Raw genomic sequence first — 20953 nt, forward strand, 5'->3', positions numbered from 1 at the left:
TCTTGTGCTGAATTAAACCTCCACAGCCGACACCTGACACCACCATCTACAAATACACACACACACACAGTCACTCGTTTTTTTTTTTGCACTCACAAATAGATTCCCTGACGTGACCTCATGGCTCAGGGAATGAAAAGGACATGGCTTGTAATGTGGTTGCTCACTTGCAGTCCATCCTCTACTGGCTCAGCACACAACCCACAGCCCAACGGGAAGGCCGGGAGAACCAGAAACCATCATGTCGGACCAGTCAGCGTTTGACACGGACGTATGGACCCTCACCCGGTTCATCATTGAGACGGGCCGCCAGGCTAAAGGGGCAACTGGCGAGCTGACGCAGCTCATCACCGCCATACTGACCGCCATCAAAGCTATTTCCTCTGCAGTGCGTAAGGCAGGCCTGGCACACCTGTGAGTACTGAAGTGTTTAAAACCAGCAGGTTAAAGCAACTGATCAAACTATGGTTATGTGGAAACTAGGGCTCTCAAACCTGGGAGATGATCTTTTACGACTCGTGTTGCCTGCAGCCCTGCATGGAGAGGTCAAGGCCAGCTGTCAAACAGCAGTCACAGAGCTTGTAGAGTTTCCTGCTGGGGGTGGATATTTGACCTTTTCTTTCACTTCCACAGTAGATTTCAGGAGTCCTGAGATGTGACTGAGGGCAACAGATTGTTTGCCTTCTGGGCCACGAGTTTATAAGTTGTAAAGCGTACCTGTTGTGATATAAGGTGCAGTTTGGTTGTTGTGAACTAATCAAAAATGCAGGGTCGAAGCTGTGCTGCTCTTGAGACATGAAGTGCTAATTTTAACAATGTAATCTTGAAGTAATACAAGATTGTGCAGCTCTCTCTGTGGCCTTCCTCCTGGCAGATAAAATGGAAAGATTGAGCAACATTTTGGAATTTTGAACAGTCACACACCAACCAAGTCTTTGTTCGGGGACTTTGGAGAGTCGGCATTTTTGTGGGTAGTAGTTGCTCTTTTTGGGGGGGGGGGGGGGGGGGGTGTTGTAAGAGCAGCTCATAAGGGAGAGTCAAATGCTTGTTATGTAGCAGATTTTAAAGACTAAATTACAACTACAACAATGCCAGCTCATGAAGAATGCACTATTATTCACTGAAGTTCAGTGAAATGATGTAACCAAGCACAAATCAGCATTGTTCACACTCAGTGGGGATCATTGGCTAGCACAGCTTTGACATCCTGTCTCTTAAACACGTGTCTGTGTGACTGAAGTCTGCCTTCTGGTTGGCCGATGTAGGCAGGGCATAGCAGGTTCTGTGAACGTGACGGGGGACGATGTGAAGAAGCTGGATGTGCTGTCTAATGACCTGGTCATCAACATGCTGCAGGCGTCCTACGGCACCTGCTGCATGGTGTCTGAGGAGAACAAGGACCTCATCATCACACCTAAGGATAAGAGGGTGACTGCTGTTTTTCTTGATATAAAACAGTTTTTAGTCACGTTGAAGTTTTACTAAACAAGAGTTTAAGGTAATAAGTTTAAGGACAGGTGAGGGATATTTCCGGCAAATTTGATAATCCAAATGAGCCTGAAAAAGAGAGAAAAATTTGTCCCATTAAGTGTTAAAAATTCATCTCTAAATAAAGAGTAAAGAAACCTGTTGCTCCCTCTGAGGTTTGCACAGCAAAAGAAGAAATACCTCAATTCAGGGTAACTGGGCATCTTCTTCCCAGGATGTTTTTTATTTTGCAACAAGACCTTTGGCCTTTAATTACTGTGCAAAAACAATCAAATGACATATTGCTGTAAGAACGAATCCGAAAGATTTTCAGAGAAAACCAAAAGCAGGTTTTGAGACAAAGTTTTTGTAAATTTTCGGCCTATGTCAGGTAACTGCAGCTGCCTCTCAGAGATCACAGCTGATGGACATCTGACCATCAAGAGTTTCTGCATCTCTTTTCTGTTTACATGCACAACGACCGACTCGGCTTAAACTTTTTAGCAGTTAGCAGGAGACAAGAGATTTTCTCCAGGTATGTCATCATCTTCTCCCTAAACCACCATAGGGAAATTTAAATGGTGCAGTCAAGATGGACCTAAAAGTGGGAACTTTCAGTTTGAATTCATTAGTTGGAATAAAAATATTCTATGAATTTATGAACAAATTTAATTTAATTTTTAAAAAGTCATTAAAAGTGCTTTGCAGCAAACGTAAAATACAAATAAACTAAATGTATCACTGAAGTAACATACAATGATTGATGATGATACAATAAACTTCAGGCTGCTATTAACTGCAGGAGGGTTCGCAGCATTCGTGTGGAGGTAATCATTATATATGTTATCAAATAAATTACATCTACTGTCATTAAAATACATATTTTTCTATGTTCTGGAGAAAGAAACATTTAAAATTGTGTTAGAATCCAAACATATATGTCCTTGGCTGTGACATATACACTACTCACAAAAAGTTAAGGATATTCGGCTTTCGGGTGAAATTTCAGGCTGAACCTAAAATGCATTATAACCTTTACAGGTGAACTTAATGTGACTTAATTCACAACAGGTGTTTGATCCATGAATCAGCCAATATATGTCCTGGTTCAATTAGAATTGGTATTTAAACAGTCCTCCTCATCGTGCTGTTCACATTTTGACATCAGGAGACCAAGACGACACCTAACAGTTGATCAACAGTACCTCGCCATTGCGAGGCTTCAAACAGGATGCTCTCAGACGGATGTGGCCACTGGGCTGAGAGTGTCATCAGCAGCTTGCAACAGAGATACAGAGAGACTGGAAGAGCCACAGAAAGGCATAGAAGTGGACGTCCTTTGGCCACATCCCACACTGATGACTGCCTCATTGTGAACAGTGAGGAACCGGATGATGAATGCCACTCAACTCCAGGCACATTTAAGGGAGGTGAGAGGCACCCAAGTGTCACGTCAGACCCTTTGAAACCGTCTGCGACCACACCACCAGACACGGGTGTCATCGTCTTGCCCCCAGGGAGCATTTACGTTGGATGAGGGACCAGTGGGACTCAGTTCTGTTCTCTGATGAAACTCGATTCACGTTGAGCAGAAATGATGGCCGCCGCCGACGTTGGAGATGAGCCTTTGATGGTGGTGGTGTCACAGTGTGGGCAGGAGTGTTTAGTCAGTACAGAACTGCCCTACACTTTGTGAATAGTACAGTGACAAGCCCATACTACCTGAACAACATCCTTAATCCAGCCACTGCGCTCCTGCATGAACAACACAGGCCTAATTTCATCTTCATGGACGACAGTGATCCAGCTCATCGAGGTCTCATCATCAGGGAACTGCTGCAGGAGACTGGGGCACCTCAAATGGAGTGGCCTGCACTTTCTCCAGACCTGAATCCCATAGAAAACCTATGTAGCCGTGTAGCGGCTTGTAACTCTGTATCCCAGAACCTCAATGACCTGAGGGCCGCCCTTCAAGAAGAGTGGGATGCCATGCCTCCGCAGACAATAAGTCAACTTGTGAACAGCATGAGACGTCGTTGTCAGGCTGTAATTGATGCTCAAGTGTACATGACAAGTTTTTAAGTAGTTGAGTAATTTAGTAATTTAGTAATACAATAATATGTAATAATGGAACTATTTATATAGCAATCACGTAGCATCAGATGGAAATAAAATCAAGTAGAAACTATTTTAAAGTTCTCAATAAAACTATTCAAAATGGGATAAATTTGTGGGGCAATTTTCCAGTCAATCAGCTGGAATAAAATCAGATCAAACACGAAATTTTCTCTGCTGAAAATACGCTTTTAGCTCATTCCAGAGTTCAGGGGCTTTGACCACAAATGCTCTGTCACCTCTGGTCTAGAACTGTGACTCTGGAAGTCCTCTCCCAGAGGATCTCAGTCTGCAACCAGGCTCATTATGTGCTGAAAGTTTAGATAAATGCAAAGGTGAAAGTCTGCGAAAGGTTTTAAAAGTCAATTATAAACAGGAGTTATGTGCTCATTTTTGGCAGCTGAGTTCTGAACAGTCTGCAGCCCTTTAAAGTATCTTGGTTTAGACAAAAGGAAAATCTACTGAAAAAGTCAAGGGGTGAGGAAATCAAAGAGTGTAGAATGGTCTCTGTGTTTTTAAAAGATGGAATTGATCATATTTTAGGAATATTTCTCAGCTGATTAAAATTCTTAGTTTGCAGCTGGCTGTCTGCAGTGGTGTTCCATTCATGCAAAGTCATGATCATTCAGATGATATACTTGGGACATTTTGACCTATTTTACAAATAAGAACAAACAAAGTTGTTGTTCTCAGCATTAAAACCACTGAACACTTTCCTTGAAACTTGACTAAACTGTCCTCACAGTGTAACGGCTAAATTAATATTTAAATAGACAAACTATGAATCATTCAGAATTTACCACCAAATGCTTCTGGTGAATTAGTTTCAGGTCACAACTGAGGCAGTGAGGCTGTTTAGTATTCCTTAATTTCATTTAAAAGGTCTTTTGTGTCTTCACTGGTGCTACTTTGGGTAAGAATAGAAGTCATAGAACATAACTCACCATACAAGGCTGAAAAAACAAGCAATGGCAAAATAAGAATATTTGAAAAACTAGATTATTTTCTAATATTTAAGATCATATATTTCTACCGGTACATGTAATTTTCCGATTTTAATAGCATTTCTTTTACTTACCCTCAGGGGAAGTATGTGGTCTGTTTTGACCCACTGGATGGCTCCAGTAACATCGACTGCTTGGCTTCTATTGGCACCATATTTGCCATCTACAAACGGGTGAGTTCCACCTCCACAAAGATAAAAAGAATCACACACTCAGTTTGTGATATTTTGATGTAAAATGAAAACGTTAAAAGGAAGAAAAAAGCTGGAGTTAGTAAATGAGGGTGTTTTACAAGAAGTGGAGGGAAAATCAGTGGCAACAGGTCTTATGGAGGGATGAATCCTCCCCAGAGCCCGGACCTCAACATTATTGAAGCAGTGTGGGATCATCTGACAGAGAACGGAACAAAAGGCAGCCAACATCCAAAAAGAGCTTTGGGATGTCCTTCAAGAAGCCTGGAGAACTATTCCTGAAGACTACTTGAAGAAATTACACAAAGCTTGTCTAAGAGGGTTCAGGCTGGGGTGAAGAAGGAAGATTAACTTTTAACCTCATTAGAATAGTACAAAATGTATTTTTGCCGTATAAACTGTATTTACGTTTATGTTTGCACATGTTTTGATAACTTACTCCACCAATTTCCAGGTAATATATAAAGAAATGGGGGTAGCTCAAGTATTTTTCACAGTGATTTTAAACTGTGCATATGGGCAGCTCTAAATACACATTTGAATAAAGGTGAATATTTGAGTGTCTGGATAGTTTAATTGCAGTTTACGGTGCAGTTCCACACTGTAGTCACAAGAGGGCGCTGTTGTCCAGTTAATCCAGGTTTCAGTTTAAACAACAGACAGAGACTGTAGTCAAAATCAGCCCAACAGAGCTTTCAACATGCAGTTCACAAAATTAACTTGTTTGGATTAAATTTGAAAAAAAAAATCACATTCAACACGTTTGACTTGTACTTCTGCACTGCCATGTTCATGCTTCAGTGTCTGAGGAACATCAGTCCTGCAGGGTAGCGCTGTCCATTGTTACTTTATTTTCACCTAATTTTTCTTTATTCATGTTGTGATGTTCAGATATCAGAGGGGGAGCCTACAGAGAAGGACGCCCTGCAGCAGGGCAACAACATTGTGTGTGCCGGTTACGCCCTGTATGGCAGCGCCACCCTTGTGACCCTCAGCACCGGCGCTGGTGTCAACTTCTTCATGTTGGACCCTGTGAGTACTTCAGTCCAGTCAAATGTTTTCATTTCTCCTCATCGTTATATCACTGAAGTCTCCTCCCTTCAGCAATATTCTAGTCAACACGATTCTCTCTCTCTTTGCGCCTCTTGCAGACAATTTAATTGTCCTGCAACTGACATTTCTTTGAGACAGCATGCATCATCATTCCCCCAAGCAGAGGGCTTTTAGCAAACTTGAATCTGGCGATATTTAGCACAACGTGTCTGCCACCTTTTCTATTCTCGTGTAATTTTGGCATACATTGAAAAATCAAGACTAATACAAATATTTCACCCTTTTTTCCTGGTTTAAGTGGTGTTTTTCCCTTAAGTCCTTAAAGTCCTCACTTAAACAAGGACTTCCCCTGTCATAATCTGGAGATTCAGATCTACCTACAAATAGGAATCTATACCCCCCCCCCTTTTTTTTTTTTAACCAGGAATTTTTCTTCAGAAAAGCAGCTTTAGTTATTAATGGGTTGAAAAGCTTCACTGTATGTTTGTAAGTAATCTTGTTGTTGTTATACATGCAGAGATATGAGGCCTGCTATTAAAGCAAAGTGTCACCTCATGCACAGAAAAATTAAATGATTTATTCTTCTCCATCAGGCCATTGGTGAATTTATCCTGACTGAGAGGAATGTGAAGATCAAGCAGAAGGGAAAGATCTACAGTGTGAACGAGGGATATGCCAAGTACTTCCACCCCTCCGTCAACGAATACCTCAAACACAAGAAGTTTCCTGAGGTGAGAACAAAACTCGAAAGTGCATCTGACACACGCGTGTGAGGCGTCCTTCTTCATCTAAGCCAGAAGCGTGATGTTAATAAGTTTGGGGTTTTAAATCTGATGCCTACAGCTGGAGCTGTACAGTAGAAACAAGACTTGCTGACTCAGAGAGCATCGGTTTAGCTGATCCACAGCTAAACTCTGTCCTGAGGCAGAATCTCAAACATCAGTGGCCTCTGACATTTGTTATGTGAGTCCTGACCAAGCATTTGATCTGCTACAATGAGCTTACAAATGGAGCTTTGGCTGGTAGCACAAACAAAGCTGAGCTAAATGCTCAAATGAAATCTAAATTTACTACCAGAGGAGAAGGCTTGTTTTATAGTCTTTTTTAATTAAATCATTTGTATTTTTCAGCTGTTTTAGGAATGAATTCAAACTGCAGATTTAGAGATAGCAGCTGGAAACAAGTAAAGTCAGATACAGTTTAGGTGTGTCAGGGCTTCATTGATGGACGATTTAACAAGAAAGGGACATGCTTCATGCAGCCAGGTGCTACATAAAGTGTGCTGAGTGCACAAAGCAGGAAGACGGCCTGAATGCAGCATGTGACTGTCAGTAATGGAGCGTGATAGCTCGGTCAGACAGGATGGAGGAGCTCGGTCAGCTGAGCTGCAGGATGGCAACACAGTAACTGCATAAAACATCCTGTTCCTCAGGAAACTGCAGCGTCTCATCTGGAAACTCTGAAGTCCACCCATGCACACTCAGCACTTCTGCACAGTCATAAATATGATGCTGAAATTAGTGTGGTCATCAGCATTCCTCTCATCAGTGATGGATTTGCTGATATGACTGTGAGGAAGCTTCCGCTTCATCACCACCTCGACACATAATCAGCCTGTAAAATCTGTTGTTGCACTTTTATTTTCATTGGGTTTTTCCAAATTTTGAAAAGGAAAACCACAGTTTAAACCTGCAAACACGTGAAAGAGAATGTACACCTGCTTTTAATTCTAAGGTGTTACCTGTCAGGACATAATAAAAACACAATCTGTTCCTTACTAGTTCTTAAAATGGTGTAAATACAACCTCAGATAAACAACAACATGTGACATGTTACACTGTCATTATTAATTCAGAAAAAAATAAGTCAAAATGGTAATTATTAGTTAGACGGGAATTAAGAGGGTAAGTAGCAGCTGCTAACCAATGCCCTCAATTAAATTGTCATCAACAGGTGTGAGCACCTCTATAGAGGCAGACATTTTGGAGCATTCAGGTGTGTTGACACAATACCAAGGAGGTAAAGACATCAGCAATGATCTCAGAGAAGTAATTGTTGCTGCCCACCTTCAAACTATTTAGTGTTCATCACCCTAGAATGTCAAAGATTATTCACAACTGGAAAACATTCAATACAGTTGTCCATCTTCCCAGGAGTGGGCATCACAGCAAGTTCATCCCAAGGTCAGACTTTGCATGCAAAAAACCCAAAAGCTACATCTCAGACTCTGCAGGCCTCAGTTAGCATGTTAGCATGTTGTCCACCATGAACTCCTCAGAGTCAAATGTGAGGCCATCTGTCTGACAGCTAAAGCTGGGCTGAAACTGGCTCATCAACAGGACAATGATCCCAAACACAGCAGCAAATCTACAACAGAATGTCTGAAAGAGAAAAGAATCAAGGTGCTGCAATGGTCCAGTCAAAGTGATTGAATTGCTGTGGTGGGACCTTAAGAGAGCTGTGCATAAACCAATGCTGCAAACCTCGATGAGCTGAAGGAACATTGTAAGAGTGGGTCCACAACAATGTGAGAAACTGATGATGTCATACAAATAATTACTATTTCAAGTCATTGCTGCTGAGGGTGGTTCTACACGCTGTTGAATCATGGGGTGTAGTTAGTTTTAGACACCTTGCTTCTACATTTTTGCTTAGTTTTTGTTAAATGAATCATAACACAGTATAAAATGTAATTTATTGTGTTTAATTCATTTTAAGACCTGATAAGGCCCAGAAGTTGTCCTGATATTTACAACCTTAGAACTGACAGAGGCTGTACTTTTTTCTCCTTTTTTCTGGTAATAGTTCTTGAAATGACAGTAAAACAGCTGTTTTCGGAGCCCTTAATAGTTTTATAAGTTTCTTACTTAGATGTGAAAAAGGACATTGTGCAACAGGTAACTACCAATATCTCCTCCCTTGAGCACTCATGATCATTTTAATGACACAGCACAGTGCATCACTAACCACACTGCCACTCACTGCCATATGTGCACCTCACAACTGCAAAAACATGTGTCACAGACTTAAACTGTGATGCAAAGATTTCTGAAATGCCTCGTGGGGAAGTAGTTTGATTACAGTGCAGTTATAGTTACCAAAGGAAGCAAAATGCTGACATCACATGTTTGACTACAGATTCTCAACCTTTAAAACCTCCCCTTTCTCTCTTACTTCTGTCTATTTTTGTCTTTATCTTAGGAAGTTTGACACTGTTTCCAGTATGTGTTCTTCTTTTAAGAGTGTGTATTAGAGTTTTGTGCGAGGAAGGGTCTGCTTTAGAAAATGCTATGAACACACACACCCTCCCTTGTGATGAGTGAGATGTGACTCAGCAAGCACATGTGATTCTCCGTCATGTTGTGCAGCTCTGAACATGGAGCTCACTTCACCTCAGGGCAATTTCGGACTCTTCTCGCCACATGATGTTTTGTTGTGTAGCTACAAGACCAGTTTTTAAAAAAAAGGAATTTTCACACGTGACTTGAAGCAGCCTGTTTGCTTTATTAGGCTTCCTGTTCGGTGTGTCCCAGCTGTTGCAGGAGGACTCTGACCCACAGGTTGTTTGCAGTGAAGTTTTCACAGCAGCAACACAGATCACGGCCGCTGAATGAAGCCACTGAAGCTGCAAATTTCATAAGCTGCCTCACACGCCTGTTTATTACCCTTATATATACCAGCTAAATATGTGTTAAAACAGACCACTTGAACCACTCTGGACCAAAGTTATAGAGAAGTTTGTGTCTAAAACAGCTGTATTTTAAATCAAAACCTGAGTTTATGTGTTGCCTCTTAAAGCAGAATGCTTTTGAAGACTTAATAATACCAAATCTAAAAATTATGTGGCCAGTCTTCCAATCAAAACTCCTCCAACTTAAGTTATGATGCCTTTTAATAGATCTTTTTTCCTTTTTTTGGTTGAACCTTGATTTAACCAGACAAATCATCGACAATGCAGACCATGCAAAAAATAAAGCATCTTGAGAAAATTGGGTGAGGGACAAAAGACGTATCATAGGTTAAGCAGCACAAATTTAAGAACATTTAAATTTGTGTCAGACAAACAAACAATTATCAAGCCAAAATAAACACAATTATACATATACTGAATCTTCTTGAAGAGAAGATCAACATTTTGACAGCAGCAACAACAGTTACATGTCTGTTTCAGTGCTTATAGTATGCACAACTTTTCTTTTATTCCGCTAGTTCAGATGTGACAATATTTTAACCAGTAACCAAAAAAGTCACGAGACCAGCTGACGGAGAAGCGACTGCCTAAAGACTGCAAGTGTGTGTGTGTGTGTGTGTGTGTGTGTGGTGCTCAGTATTAGAAACAGCAAATGACCCTGCCAGCCTGAGGCCATTTCAGATAAGATGTACCTAATAGTAACAAATACTTCAACAAAATCAATCATTATCTTTTGATTTAGATGTGATCTCAAAAACACTTTTTTAAGTTGGAGTTTGAACAGCTGAGAGCTGATTGAGTTGATAACTTTACTTTGGGTGTTTTTCACAGCCTGAAAACATTTTGTGCTTTTCTTGTGTACTTTTTGTTTTCTTAGTTTTATGTCACGTTCTATTGATAAATTCTAGTTTAATTTAAGTTAGTGTAGGTCTTATCATGTTCATTACTTTTGTTTACTCCTATTTCAAGAATTCAAGGATTCAAGGAAGGTTTATTGTCATACCAGCTCACATGTACATGTTTACGGTACGAAATTAGGACTCAGGTCCTTCAGGTTGCATGTTTGATTAGTGTTTGCTCCATAGTTTACTTCACTTCCTGTTTTATTTTGTAAAACCATAGTCCCTTCGTTCAGTGTCAGTGAGCTTTGATTCTTACACTCGTTAAACACGATTGATTCAGTCACGTAGTCAAAAAATGACCTTCTATTAGTAATATATTTAATGAAAACTTCCACAGAGAGTGCTTTAGATACTTAATCTAATTCAATCAACACAGAGGCTATAATCATATGTATGACAAAATGCATAAAGATTAAAGATAATGTCTCAGGCTGCTTATACTCACCCTCCTGTCCTCATATTTATCAAAAGAAGTCACAGTTTGTACAACTGGGTGAAAATGTAATCAAGCGATGCCCTGAAAGTTACAGCCGCAAGGAATTGTGGGATGGAATTATCTCCTCCCTTTCATAAAGGATGCGCCAATATTTCCTGCTCTGAGGGAGACGATAATGGAAGCACTGAAACTCATTTCCTCAGTATTTAGATGATTAGATGAGTTCTTATCACGGCTGCCACTCATGAGCAGAAAAGACAATTTGATCAGACCCCAAGTCTCAGTCTCAGTAAACATCCTGCCTCGATTACTTGGATCATTTGCTTGGAAGTTTAATTCTTCCCTTCAGTTGGTCCCTGCTCCATTATTTCTGTCCTGTTGACAGCTTTGATTGCATTTAGGGCTGGATAGTGTAGTGGTGAGATTATCACCTTTCATGTGGGTAACCAGGGGTCAAATCCCCTGCATGAAAGGTCAAATCCCCTACTTCCTCATGTTGGGGTCTTTAGGCAAGACCCCCTTACCCTACCAGTGTAAGTCGCTTTGGATAAAAGCGTCTGCCAAAGGCATAAACATTTACATTTTTCATTGAGTGATAAGTAAATGTTCTAAGACTGATAGCTCGAAACAGATTAAAAACACATTTACATGTCCTTCCCTTCTGCAGGACGGCAGCGCCCCCTACGGCGCCCGATATGTGGGCTCTATGGTCTCTGATATTCACCGCACCATCGCCTACGGAGGAATCTTCATGTATCCCGCCAATGAGAAGAGCCCAAAGGGGAAGGTAAGCAATTCAGATTGACCTCCTTCACTACTGATGTGCACGTGCTGTGACAGTGATTCATACATCACTCTGTGATTCAGTCACGTAATGTGTAATTTGCAAACAGCTTGGAAAAAATATTAAATATGTCTACTGTCCACTAAGAAACCCAGATTTAAATCAAATGACATCAAGGACTGTGCTTTGAACATGTTGCGAGAGTAGTACAAGACCCCAAACTTTGACTTTTTCACTGAAATCATCAAGATCAGTTAAGTATTATTAAATAATGTTAATGGAAAAAAAACTGAAATTTAAAGCCTGTTTGAAAAAATCCTCCAGAAACCATTTTTCTGAAAAACCTGTCACTGAAACCTTTATTTGTAGACCTTCTCAGCAGGTAGAAACATGAAGAAACTTTTGAGAGCTTGCATCTCTGGTTTATCATTGTGGACTGAAAAGGATTGACATACCTAATGTATGCTGCGGCTGGTCTGAATGGGTTAAAGAGTCTTGCATGAAGAATGAAATGCAGTGCATGAATTTGTAACTAAAACAGAGTACAGAGTTGGCTTTAAAGACCGATGATAAGTAATTAGGTCATTCCGCCATGCAAATACAATGAAAACAGAAATGAAACAAAGAGAGGTTTGAAACCGTTGACCGGGTGCCGTTGACCCTTCAGCTGAAGACACAAACTGTGAGTGCATTTTGTTCGCCTCTCTTTAAACGGCCTCCTCTGTCCTTGGCCTCTCGCTGACTGTACGAGCTGTGAATCACACGGTTGTGTAACCTGACGTTGGAGGTGTTTTTCCTCGTCCTGCGATAAATAAAGCTCAGCGATGGCACAGACTGGTTGTAAAGCTATACCACAACCTCTCACCTGTTTCCTTCCTGGCAGCTTGACTTCGTGACCTATATATTCTGAAATATACTGTAATTATTTGAAATACTTTGTGATTAATCTACTCAAACTAAATCAGTAAAGTGGAAGAAGATCCTCAGCTTCTTGTGGCTGTTTGTGATTATGACCCACATACTATTAGGCAACCTTTAACTTTGTGTGTTACATAGCTGGAGTGCAACAGCACAAAACACAGCTATAGTGGTAGCTTGATCTTGTAGTCAGGATCTGCTTTACACTAGACTATAGCAACTGAAATATGGAAATTGTGGTTAATTCTAACCAGGGGAGGCAAAAAAACTTTCACATTTGAACCCAATTTAGCTTGTCATTTCAAGGGAAATGAAACCATGTGAACACTCAAGGAGGTGCAGCTTGAGAAAATAATTTTAGCAAACAGCAAAGTCAAAATTCTCTGAATTATGACGTTTTCACCACGTAAATTTATGTTAAAAAAGAAAATACATCCTCTTTCAGTTCTGAGGTCTAACATCTCAGGACTTTAAAATCATCAGGTCCTTTCCAGATCTTAAAATGAGGTAAATACAACCTCACTTTGTCAAGGTTTCCGGACATCTGTTCATCCACAGCTCTCTGAAGGTCCCATCACAGCATTTCAGTCAGGCTGAGGTCTGGACTTTGACAGGGCCATTTCAACGCCTTGATTATTTTGATAATCAGATAACATTCTGTTGTAGATTTGCTGCTGTGTTTGGGATCATTGTCCTGCTGATGAGCCACTTTCAGCCAAGCTTTAACTGTCGGACAAATGGCCTCAAATTTGATTCTATTATACATTGATATACGGAGTTCAAGATGGACTCAATGATTTCAAGGTGTTCAGGTCCTGTGGCTGCTAAACAAGCCCAAATCATCAGCCCATCACCATGCTTTACAGCTGGTATGAGGTGTTTGGTTTCATCTGCTCCAGAAGTCTTGTGGTTTGTTCAGATGTAACTTTACAAACCTAAGCTGTGCTTTTTAGAGCGAAAAGGTGTTCTCCTGCAACCCTTCCAAACAAGACATACTTGCTCAGTCTTTTTCTACTTGGCACCTGTTGCCGGCAAATTGGAACATCAGTGGTCCAGCTCTTGGCTCCCCTGGGCCATATGTCGAAGAGTCCTTGTGCAAGACATTGAACCCCACGTTGCCTACCAATGTGTATTAATGTGTATTATACAGGGATATAAAACACAGTGTAGCCTGTAAAACTGTATAAACTAAGACATGCTGCGTAAGTGAATGGCTGAATGTGCTCTTGGGTTCTTTGTAGTTTCCCTGAGCAAATCCCCTGGAGTGTGAAGAGCTAGATAATCTGGAATTAAACACGGAGAGATAAAGGAAACCCTCAGAGGTGTAACTGGCCAACAGCAGAAAACTAGACCTTTGCCTCTTTATGGTGCATCTACAGCAGTGTTGATCATGGCTGTTTCATCTATTTTTGTACAATCGACTGCAGATTTTTAGAAGTCAGAGTGGTTTAAGGTACAAAAGGAGCAAATCCTGACATTTTTAACCAGCTGAAAGCAGAGAATGACCTGCATTTATAATGATTTCTCTGTCATCAAGAAAGCTGCTGCCAAGAGGAGTTTGACGGACATGTTTTCTTCTTTAAAATGTCTCCTTAGCTGCGGCTGCTGTACGAGTGCAACCCCATAGCTTTCCTCATCGAGCAGGCAGGCGGCCTCGCCACCACTGGCACCCAGAGGATTCTGGACGTTCAGCCCGAAACGCTCCATCAGCGGGTGCCCTTCGTGGTCGGCTCATCCGATGACGTCAACGAGTATCTGTCGTTTGTCAAAAAGTTCCCATGAAGCTGCAGCTGCTTTGAGCCGAAGTAACACAAAGCGTGTAAGATTCACACCAATATGACCATGTTCTGATCTTTATGTAATAAATGTTAGATCCAAATGATTTTTTTTTTTTATAAAAGATTTGTTAACAAGTATACGATCAAATCACAATCCGTCATTTTCAGAAGAATTAAGAAGTATTTTTTGTCCAAAACCAACTTTTGAACAAACCCACCATGATGCCGGCAATTTGTCTCAAACGGTTTGTTCAACATGTGGCATAAAAACTTTAATCTGATCGTTTTTAAACTTCTGTTTCTTATTCACTGATTCAGTATTTTTCTTTCTTTATTGCTTCTGCTGAGATTCTTGTTCTGAGCAACACCCTAAGAAGCTGCACCTTCATCCTGATGCTGCGACTCGCTCAGCTGTTTCTATAGTCTCCTGTCGTAGGCTTAAACGCGCTGCTGCAGATAGGAACTGCCTGATTGTTTAGTCATGTTTACGGTCTAACATCAGCAGAATCAGGTTTAAAATTTGAATGTACAGTTGTTCTTAAAGGGTTTCACAGATTCAAGTTGCAACAGCAAAGAGTAAAATATAAAACATTGTAAATGAGCAAATAAAGAAATTTATGCTGGATCTGGGTCCTATTTTCTTTTCACTATCCTCTGTTCAAACATTATCATCTTTAATTGCCTTCTTTCCTTTTCCAAATACATTTTTCTGGGTTAATATCCCACAGTCACTATATCTAAACCTAGACTTGGATTTGAGTGAACTGACCATTTAATCATTGTGTCCCCTTCTCTCTGGCTGCTGTCCCGTTTTATGGGTTACACAACACATTCCTCCTGCTGTAGACCCACTGCTCTGCACGCCAGCCCCAACTGAGCTCAGAGGTGTGAGGAAAATATGACAGATGGCCATTCAAACTGTTGCATTCACGTTTTACCGGAGTCCTCTTTCAAATAAGCTAAACAAAACTTTAAAAATACATTTAAATTATCTTTAAAGCTTCAACTCCATCCATGTAAGATGATCTTTATAAAGATTTCTCCTCTAGTTTTGTGAAAAACAAACGCGTATAAGTTGTAATGGTGGACCTTAAGGAGACCTTTTCAGGGTGGAAAAGATTACAAAAGCATATCTAAAGAGTTTGAACCAACTCAATTCACTCACATTGTGCACAAGTGGAGGAAATTCTAGATTGTCGCCATCCTTCTCAGCAACGAACACCAGCTCAGTTGGTTTAAGATCACACGGACAAGCTAGAGCACTGTTAAGGTCAAACAGCTGTTTACAGAGAAAGAAAAAGTCCAGTATAGGTAACCTCTTTATAAAACACGTGGTGGTAGTGTCATGGTTTCTGTTGCCTCATGGCGAGGATGATAGAACAATGCACTCTGGGTTATACCAGTAAGGCATGTACTGAATCAACATAAAGGGAGACATGCTGCAAGACAACACCAAATACACAAGTTCTACTAAAGAATGAAGTTAATGTTTTAGAATCCTAACCATAACTTTGTAACTGCAACTTATTAAGCTTAAAGAGGACGTTCCCTTCTGAGTCAGAGCCAATGTTATCAATAATACTGTGTGATCCCAGACGGCACCGTGTCAAAAACGACAAAAACTATAGTGAAGGCCCCATTCATTAACATAAATGTCGATTCAATTTTTAAAGCTTTGGTCTATTTTGGCCTCGTGTAAATATGAGCATTGTTCTGCAGAAGCACGAGTCTGAAAACAGAACTAGTGTTTTACAACTTTAATTGATCACAGTAAAAATAGAAAACAAAATAATCATTTACAATGACCAAAGCAAGTGTTAACGAAATCACTTAGAGTAGCATACACATATTTACAAATAACGACACTCAACTACAATTTTAAAGACAATAAAGTGGCGTAAAAAACAGCCAACCTCCAGCGCCACTTCCCTAAAAACGAGGGTTTCTCCTCGTGAAACATGGCAGAATCTCCTGTCAATGCATCACTGCGACCGAAGCCTCATCCATCCTCTCCAGCCGACCTACTGCAGTAGAAAACGAAAACCCCGAAACTATGTGGTGCTACAACACCAGGCTGTGTTCAGACCAGCGGGTAACTGGCTGCTGTCGCAATGCCACAGTGGTTCTTCCGGTCTTTAGCCATGTAGATGTAGCCTTTGTCGCCCCAGTTTTCACTCCAGCTGCAGGGAGACGAACAAATTGTCAGGAAATCATGTTAGTTGGTATGTTTTGCTCTTTGATATAAAGCTGGCAGCATTGTTGGATTTAAATGGACTTCCTGACTGACCTGTTCTTGACGATCCAGTATTTTTTGCCGTCCACGTCCTCTCCCTCAAAGCCGTAACCCACCACCAGCACGCCGTGGTCCAGCTCCTCGCTGCTGCACTCCTTCTCGTAGTAGATTCCTAAAACACACCAAGAATGGTGTCAAGTTGGGCACAAACGGGTTCTTAACACAACTTCAAAGTTGCAGCCAAAGAAAGAGCCATGACTTGTTTGATACCACTGACCCTCAATAAAATCCCCAAGACTTAGAAACATTGACTCTACAACCGTGAGTCTATTTGGAGCGATTCATTGTTAAAAACGGGTTTTAAAGCACTGACCTGATTGGTAAAACTGGAAAGATTCGTGACCGGCATCAATAGCAACAGAAACTGGCCCCACGGAAGCCACGGCCTTCATCAGGGCGTGCTCCTTGCCGCTGGGAACGTCAACGAACCCGGTGTCGTTAGCAGCATTGTATTTGGGGTCGTAGTGACACGGCTGGTCATCCTGAAAGATTATTATGGTAATTAACAATAAACCATGTTTAACTCCTTTTGCATCTTGAACTGTACGGAGACCATTTAACAGGCTGAAATGTTTGACTTGAGATACGTACGGTTCCCTGGTAGGGGTAGGCGTCCTCAGAGTCCAGACCATTGTTGTCCTTGACGTACTGGAAGGCCTGGTCCATCAGACCGCCGTTGCAACCCTCGTTGCCCTCAGGTCTGGAACAGTCCACCAGGTTCTGCTCACTCAGTGACACCAGTTTGCCGGTCTTTCTGAACTCTTGGCCTTCCAGAGCACCAGTGGTGCTGAACGCCCAGCAGGAGCCACACTGACCCTGAAGAGAGCAGCAAGACAGTGTCAGGACGAGGCGACAAATAAAGACAACCTGCAGAGTTTACTGCAAGTTCGTGAGACGATTAGAACAAACTATTATACAAAGTAAAAATCAGTCCTATGTCTTCCAGCATTTAGAAAAATTTGGGTTATTAAATACAAATGACAGCTGCAGAGAGAACTCTGCAGCTCAGTTTGGTTGAAATAAAACATTTATTTTGTTGTTTGCATACAATGATTTAACCTTATTTCCAAACACTGTTGTTCATTTGAAAAAAAGCACTTTAATGCTATAACTTTATTGGGCTCCACTTTGACTGAATGCATGCGGTAATGCTTGCTGCACCCTGGCCTGGTTTAGAGTGAGCCGGTTGGACCGGTTTCATCTTACAGAATGTTAATGTATGTCGAGGAGGCGGAGAGAACAAACTGTGCACTCCGGAGGGGGAGGGCGAGGAAGAGGGTGTAGGACACAGATAATAAAAACAACCCACAAGTGGCCAACTTATCTGTTTATGCAAAACATTTACTTCAGAGGACAGAGTCCTCCTATTCCTCAAATAAGAACATTTCTAATGACAGAGCTGCACGTGACATCGTGTTTACAGAAGGGCAGCAACAGCTGACTTTAGGCCATGACTTCCCATGTGTAATGTCAACTATAAATAAAGATCTTCTGGTGACAGACTGTGCTCAAAGAAACTTATAACAAATAAGCTGCTTCCCTGTCTCACTGCAGAGTCTTGCAAATTTAAGTAGTTTGCTGAGCAACAAAATGCATTTACCCATGTCCTTCAGATATTTGGGAAACTATAAAAGACATAATTAGATGTTAAATCTTTTCCACCATTTAACCTCAGGATTCTAAAAACAACTTCAACACAATGCCCAAGAGATCCTGGAAGTTGTAAGAGGTTTGCAAAGAGGTGCTTTTTACCTGGTCCTTAACAGGAGTGACGTAGCCCTTTTCCCTCCAGTCAATAGCACGAGGGGCTTCCAGGAAATTGGGCTCCATAAACAGGGATCCCTTAACCTTTCTCTCCGTTTTGTGCTTGTAGCCGTTCATAATCTGCCTGAACTCCTCATGAGTCTGTGGGAAGAACGATCAGTGAGTAAGTGACACTGTAGGAGTGGAGTTAGTGATTCTGTTGAGGAGAAAAGCAAACTTGTTGCAGTTCATTTAGTTTCAATTTATTTATTTATTTTTTTTAAATATAAAGCAATCTAGAGGAGTTTTGTTCATCTGTATTGATTCTATAGTTCTGCTTAATTTCTAGCACAGATTCTGTCCTTGTGTCCTTCTGCCAAAACCATCACTCGTGTCACTAAATCAAATGTGGACCCTTTTTATTTTGGCACGTCTTAAATGATATGCCACTTATCAGCACAATTTCCATGATTGCCACATCGGTGTAATAACTCTGATAAGTTACAGCGTATTGAAACTGCGGTCTTACCATGTCCCCAAAGTGGTTCATGCCTAGGCTGTAGGAGTGCTTGCCCATGGAGTGCTCCAGGTTGTGCAGCTCAATCTTCTTCAGGTTCTTCTCCCACACCAGTCGCCTCCAGCCCTCCTCTTTCTGCAAGAGGAAAAAATAAAATAAATGGTCAGACGGGTCTGCAGGGATGGGGCAGCTTCAGACAGAGACGATATAAAAAATAAAAAACACTGCATCACCTCATGGTAGTTTCTATTGTGCCAGCTCTTCCACAGGTTCCAGTGTTGATCCAGCTGAGGGTCCAGACTGGGGGCTGATAGGACTGCACTCAGGCACACGACCAGCAGAGCTAGAGGCAGCATTGCTGTGGCTTTCTACTGCAAAACAACAAGTAAACAACACGTCAGGGATCACATTTAAAATGGGCTGGATGGAGGCCGAGAATTCAGTACATAAGGGAAACATTACAAGGATATAATTTCCCGCACGAAATGCTTCATTACACGTTTCCCCATCCTGATGTTTGTGCAGGAAAACTTGTCCACGACGATGATTCATACAGAAATCCGCAAAGCTCATAGCAGGCGGTGCAGTCCACAACTGGGTCAACACTTTAGCTTCACATGACATTTAGATCCAAAGGAATATTTTGGGAATGTTATGTTTGGACAGATTTTTTTTGTGCGGATTCTTTTCAGGCCAGTTTCCTGCTCTGTAGGAGTGGATCTTGGCCAGATCCCAACGAAGCAGAGATCCTGCTTTTTTGTGTGTGTTGTTATGTGCCGAGTCACGGGATCTCCAGCCTCGGCCGAGAGCCAAGACCAACACCGAAACTACGACCAGGAAAACGAAAAGAAAACCAAAAGGTTACCCGGTAAAGCTCGAGCAGCGGGCTGAAAACCAGTTGAGCCACAGCTAGCCGATATAATCATGTTTCTTTATTAAATTTTAAAGCGAAGGGAGGACAACTAACAATGGCTGCTCCTTCGACAACGAATGAGAGAAGACGATGACAAAGGCAGCCGAATGAAACAAAAATACTAATTTAAAGGAAAACATAGACATTTTAGATCAATTGAAAGCTTTCAGTTGAGACCTTAATTAAAATCAGACGGTTTCAAACAGACACTGGTATGCTGGTTATTCAAGGGAGAAATTATGAAAAATAATCCCAAGGAGACACAAGTAGTCAATAGCTTTTATCTGCATAACTTAACGAAGAAGTGAGACTTGAATATTTAACAACAGAAAACACAATACACGTTTACACTTACTGTAAGTCGCTCGTTGGTGAGGAAGGAAAAGCAGAATGTTGTACCCTGAAGCCGGCGTACACAAAGTTTATAAAGGCCAGAGTGGCTGCCAGACCGTTGTATCGAACTCTCTGATTGGTCCGCTCCTTGTTTGTTACCATAGAGCTCCCGCCCCTCGTCTGATGTCATCATGGAAGCACGTGATTCCCTCTCCCTGGAATGGTGTCGATAAGACTACAATCTTGTTGCTGTTTTTGAAGGATTGTATCTGCGAAAACTGCTTAATTAAACAATTGTATTGATTCATATCTGTTTGTTTTCACAAGTTTTATGTAAAGAAGTCACTCATATGGAATCATAATTACATACAATGTAATATACGCGATGATTAGTGCTCATGATTAGGAATCAAATAAACATTTAGATTTGCAAACTTCAATTTGAACACATAAATGTATGTTCAATAAAGAATCACTAAGTATTAAGAATGGACACAAAGTGTGTTTCATATCATCTGGAAATGATTATGACTATTGTTCCAGGAAATACCAAGATAAAGGCGAGTGAATCATGACTGCACAAAACAAACAATATGGACAGTGACTGCATGTTTTCTTTGAGGATGAATAAAGTTCTTGGACCAGTATTTCTTATTATCTTTAAAAGTGACAATTAACCTACTGCTGTGAAAAAGTATGTCTAAAGTATATGAGCCTGTAAAAGAATAAACAAGTCAGTTTACACCAATTCATACAACAACGTTAGTATAATTCAGACAATACACAGAAGTCAGGTTACTACAGGGCGTGAACTG

At 41.0% G+C, this 20953-nt stretch overlaps 2 protein-coding genes across 2 annotated transcripts; one reads left to right on the plus strand and one right to left on the minus strand.

The window, feature by feature from the left end:
* Nucleotides 1-126: 126 nt before the first annotated feature.
* Nucleotides 127-14431, plus strand: fbp2 (fructose-1,6-bisphosphatase 2). The gene is made up of 7 exons (XM_072387351.1): nucleotides 127-414; nucleotides 1266-1428; nucleotides 4667-4759; nucleotides 5669-5809; nucleotides 6424-6561; nucleotides 11527-11646; nucleotides 14158-14431. Exons 1-7 carry the CDS (start codon nucleotides 242-244, stop codon nucleotides 14341-14343), a joined length of 1014 nt encoding a protein of 337 aa, XP_072243452.1. The 5' UTR covers nucleotides 127-241; the 3' UTR covers nucleotides 14344-14431.
* Nucleotides 14432-16081: 1650 nt separating this feature from the next.
* On the minus strand, nucleotides 16082-20269 carry ctsla (cathepsin La). The gene is made up of 8 exons (XM_072387352.1): nucleotides 20161-20269; nucleotides 19126-19263; nucleotides 18905-19027; nucleotides 18385-18537; nucleotides 17224-17448; nucleotides 16946-17114; nucleotides 16627-16744; nucleotides 16082-16519 (listed from the first exon to the last, which is right to left on the minus strand). The coding sequence occupies exons 2-8, from the start codon at nucleotides 19246-19248 to the stop codon at nucleotides 16420-16422; spliced, it is 1011 nt and encodes a 336-aa protein (XP_072243453.1). The 5' UTR covers nucleotides 19249-19263; nucleotides 20161-20269; the 3' UTR covers nucleotides 16082-16419.
* Between the last annotated feature and the right edge of the window lie 684 nt (nucleotides 20270-20953).

Source organism: Leuresthes tenuis, unplaced genomic scaffold, assembly GCF_036924035.1.
Source record: "Leuresthes tenuis unplaced genomic scaffold, fLeuTen1.0.hap1 SCAF_6, whole genome shotgun sequence".
Taxonomy (NCBI): domain Eukaryota; kingdom Metazoa; phylum Chordata; class Actinopteri; order Atheriniformes; family Atherinopsidae; genus Leuresthes; species Leuresthes tenuis.

Excerpts from the sequence above, each read along its gene's own strand:
- fbp2 (XM_072387351.1), top strand. The coding sequence starts at position 242 with ATGTCGGACCAGTCAGCGTTTGACACGGACGTATGGACCCTCACCCGG. Across the intron at positions 1,429-4,666 it reads TCACACCTAAGGATAAGAGG|GGGAAGTATGTGGTCTGTTT; the intron begins GTGACTGCTGTT and ends ACTTACCCTCAG. Across the intron at positions 6,562-11,526 it reads AACACAAGAAGTTTCCTGAG|GACGGCAGCGCCCCCTACGG; the intron begins GTGAGAACAAAA and ends TCCCTTCTGCAG.
- ctsla (XM_072387352.1), bottom strand. The coding sequence starts at position 19,248 with ATGCTGCCTCTAGCTCTGCTGGTCGTGTGCCTGAGTGCAGTCCTATCA. Across the intron at positions 17,115-17,223 it reads CCTACCCCTACCAGGGAACC|GATGACCAGCCGTGTCACTA; the intron begins GTACGTATCTCA and ends ATAATCTTTCAG. Across the intron at positions 16,520-16,626 it reads TACTGGATCGTCAAGAACAG|CTGGAGTGAAAACTGGGGCG; the intron begins GTCAGTCAGGAA and ends GTCTCCCTGCAG.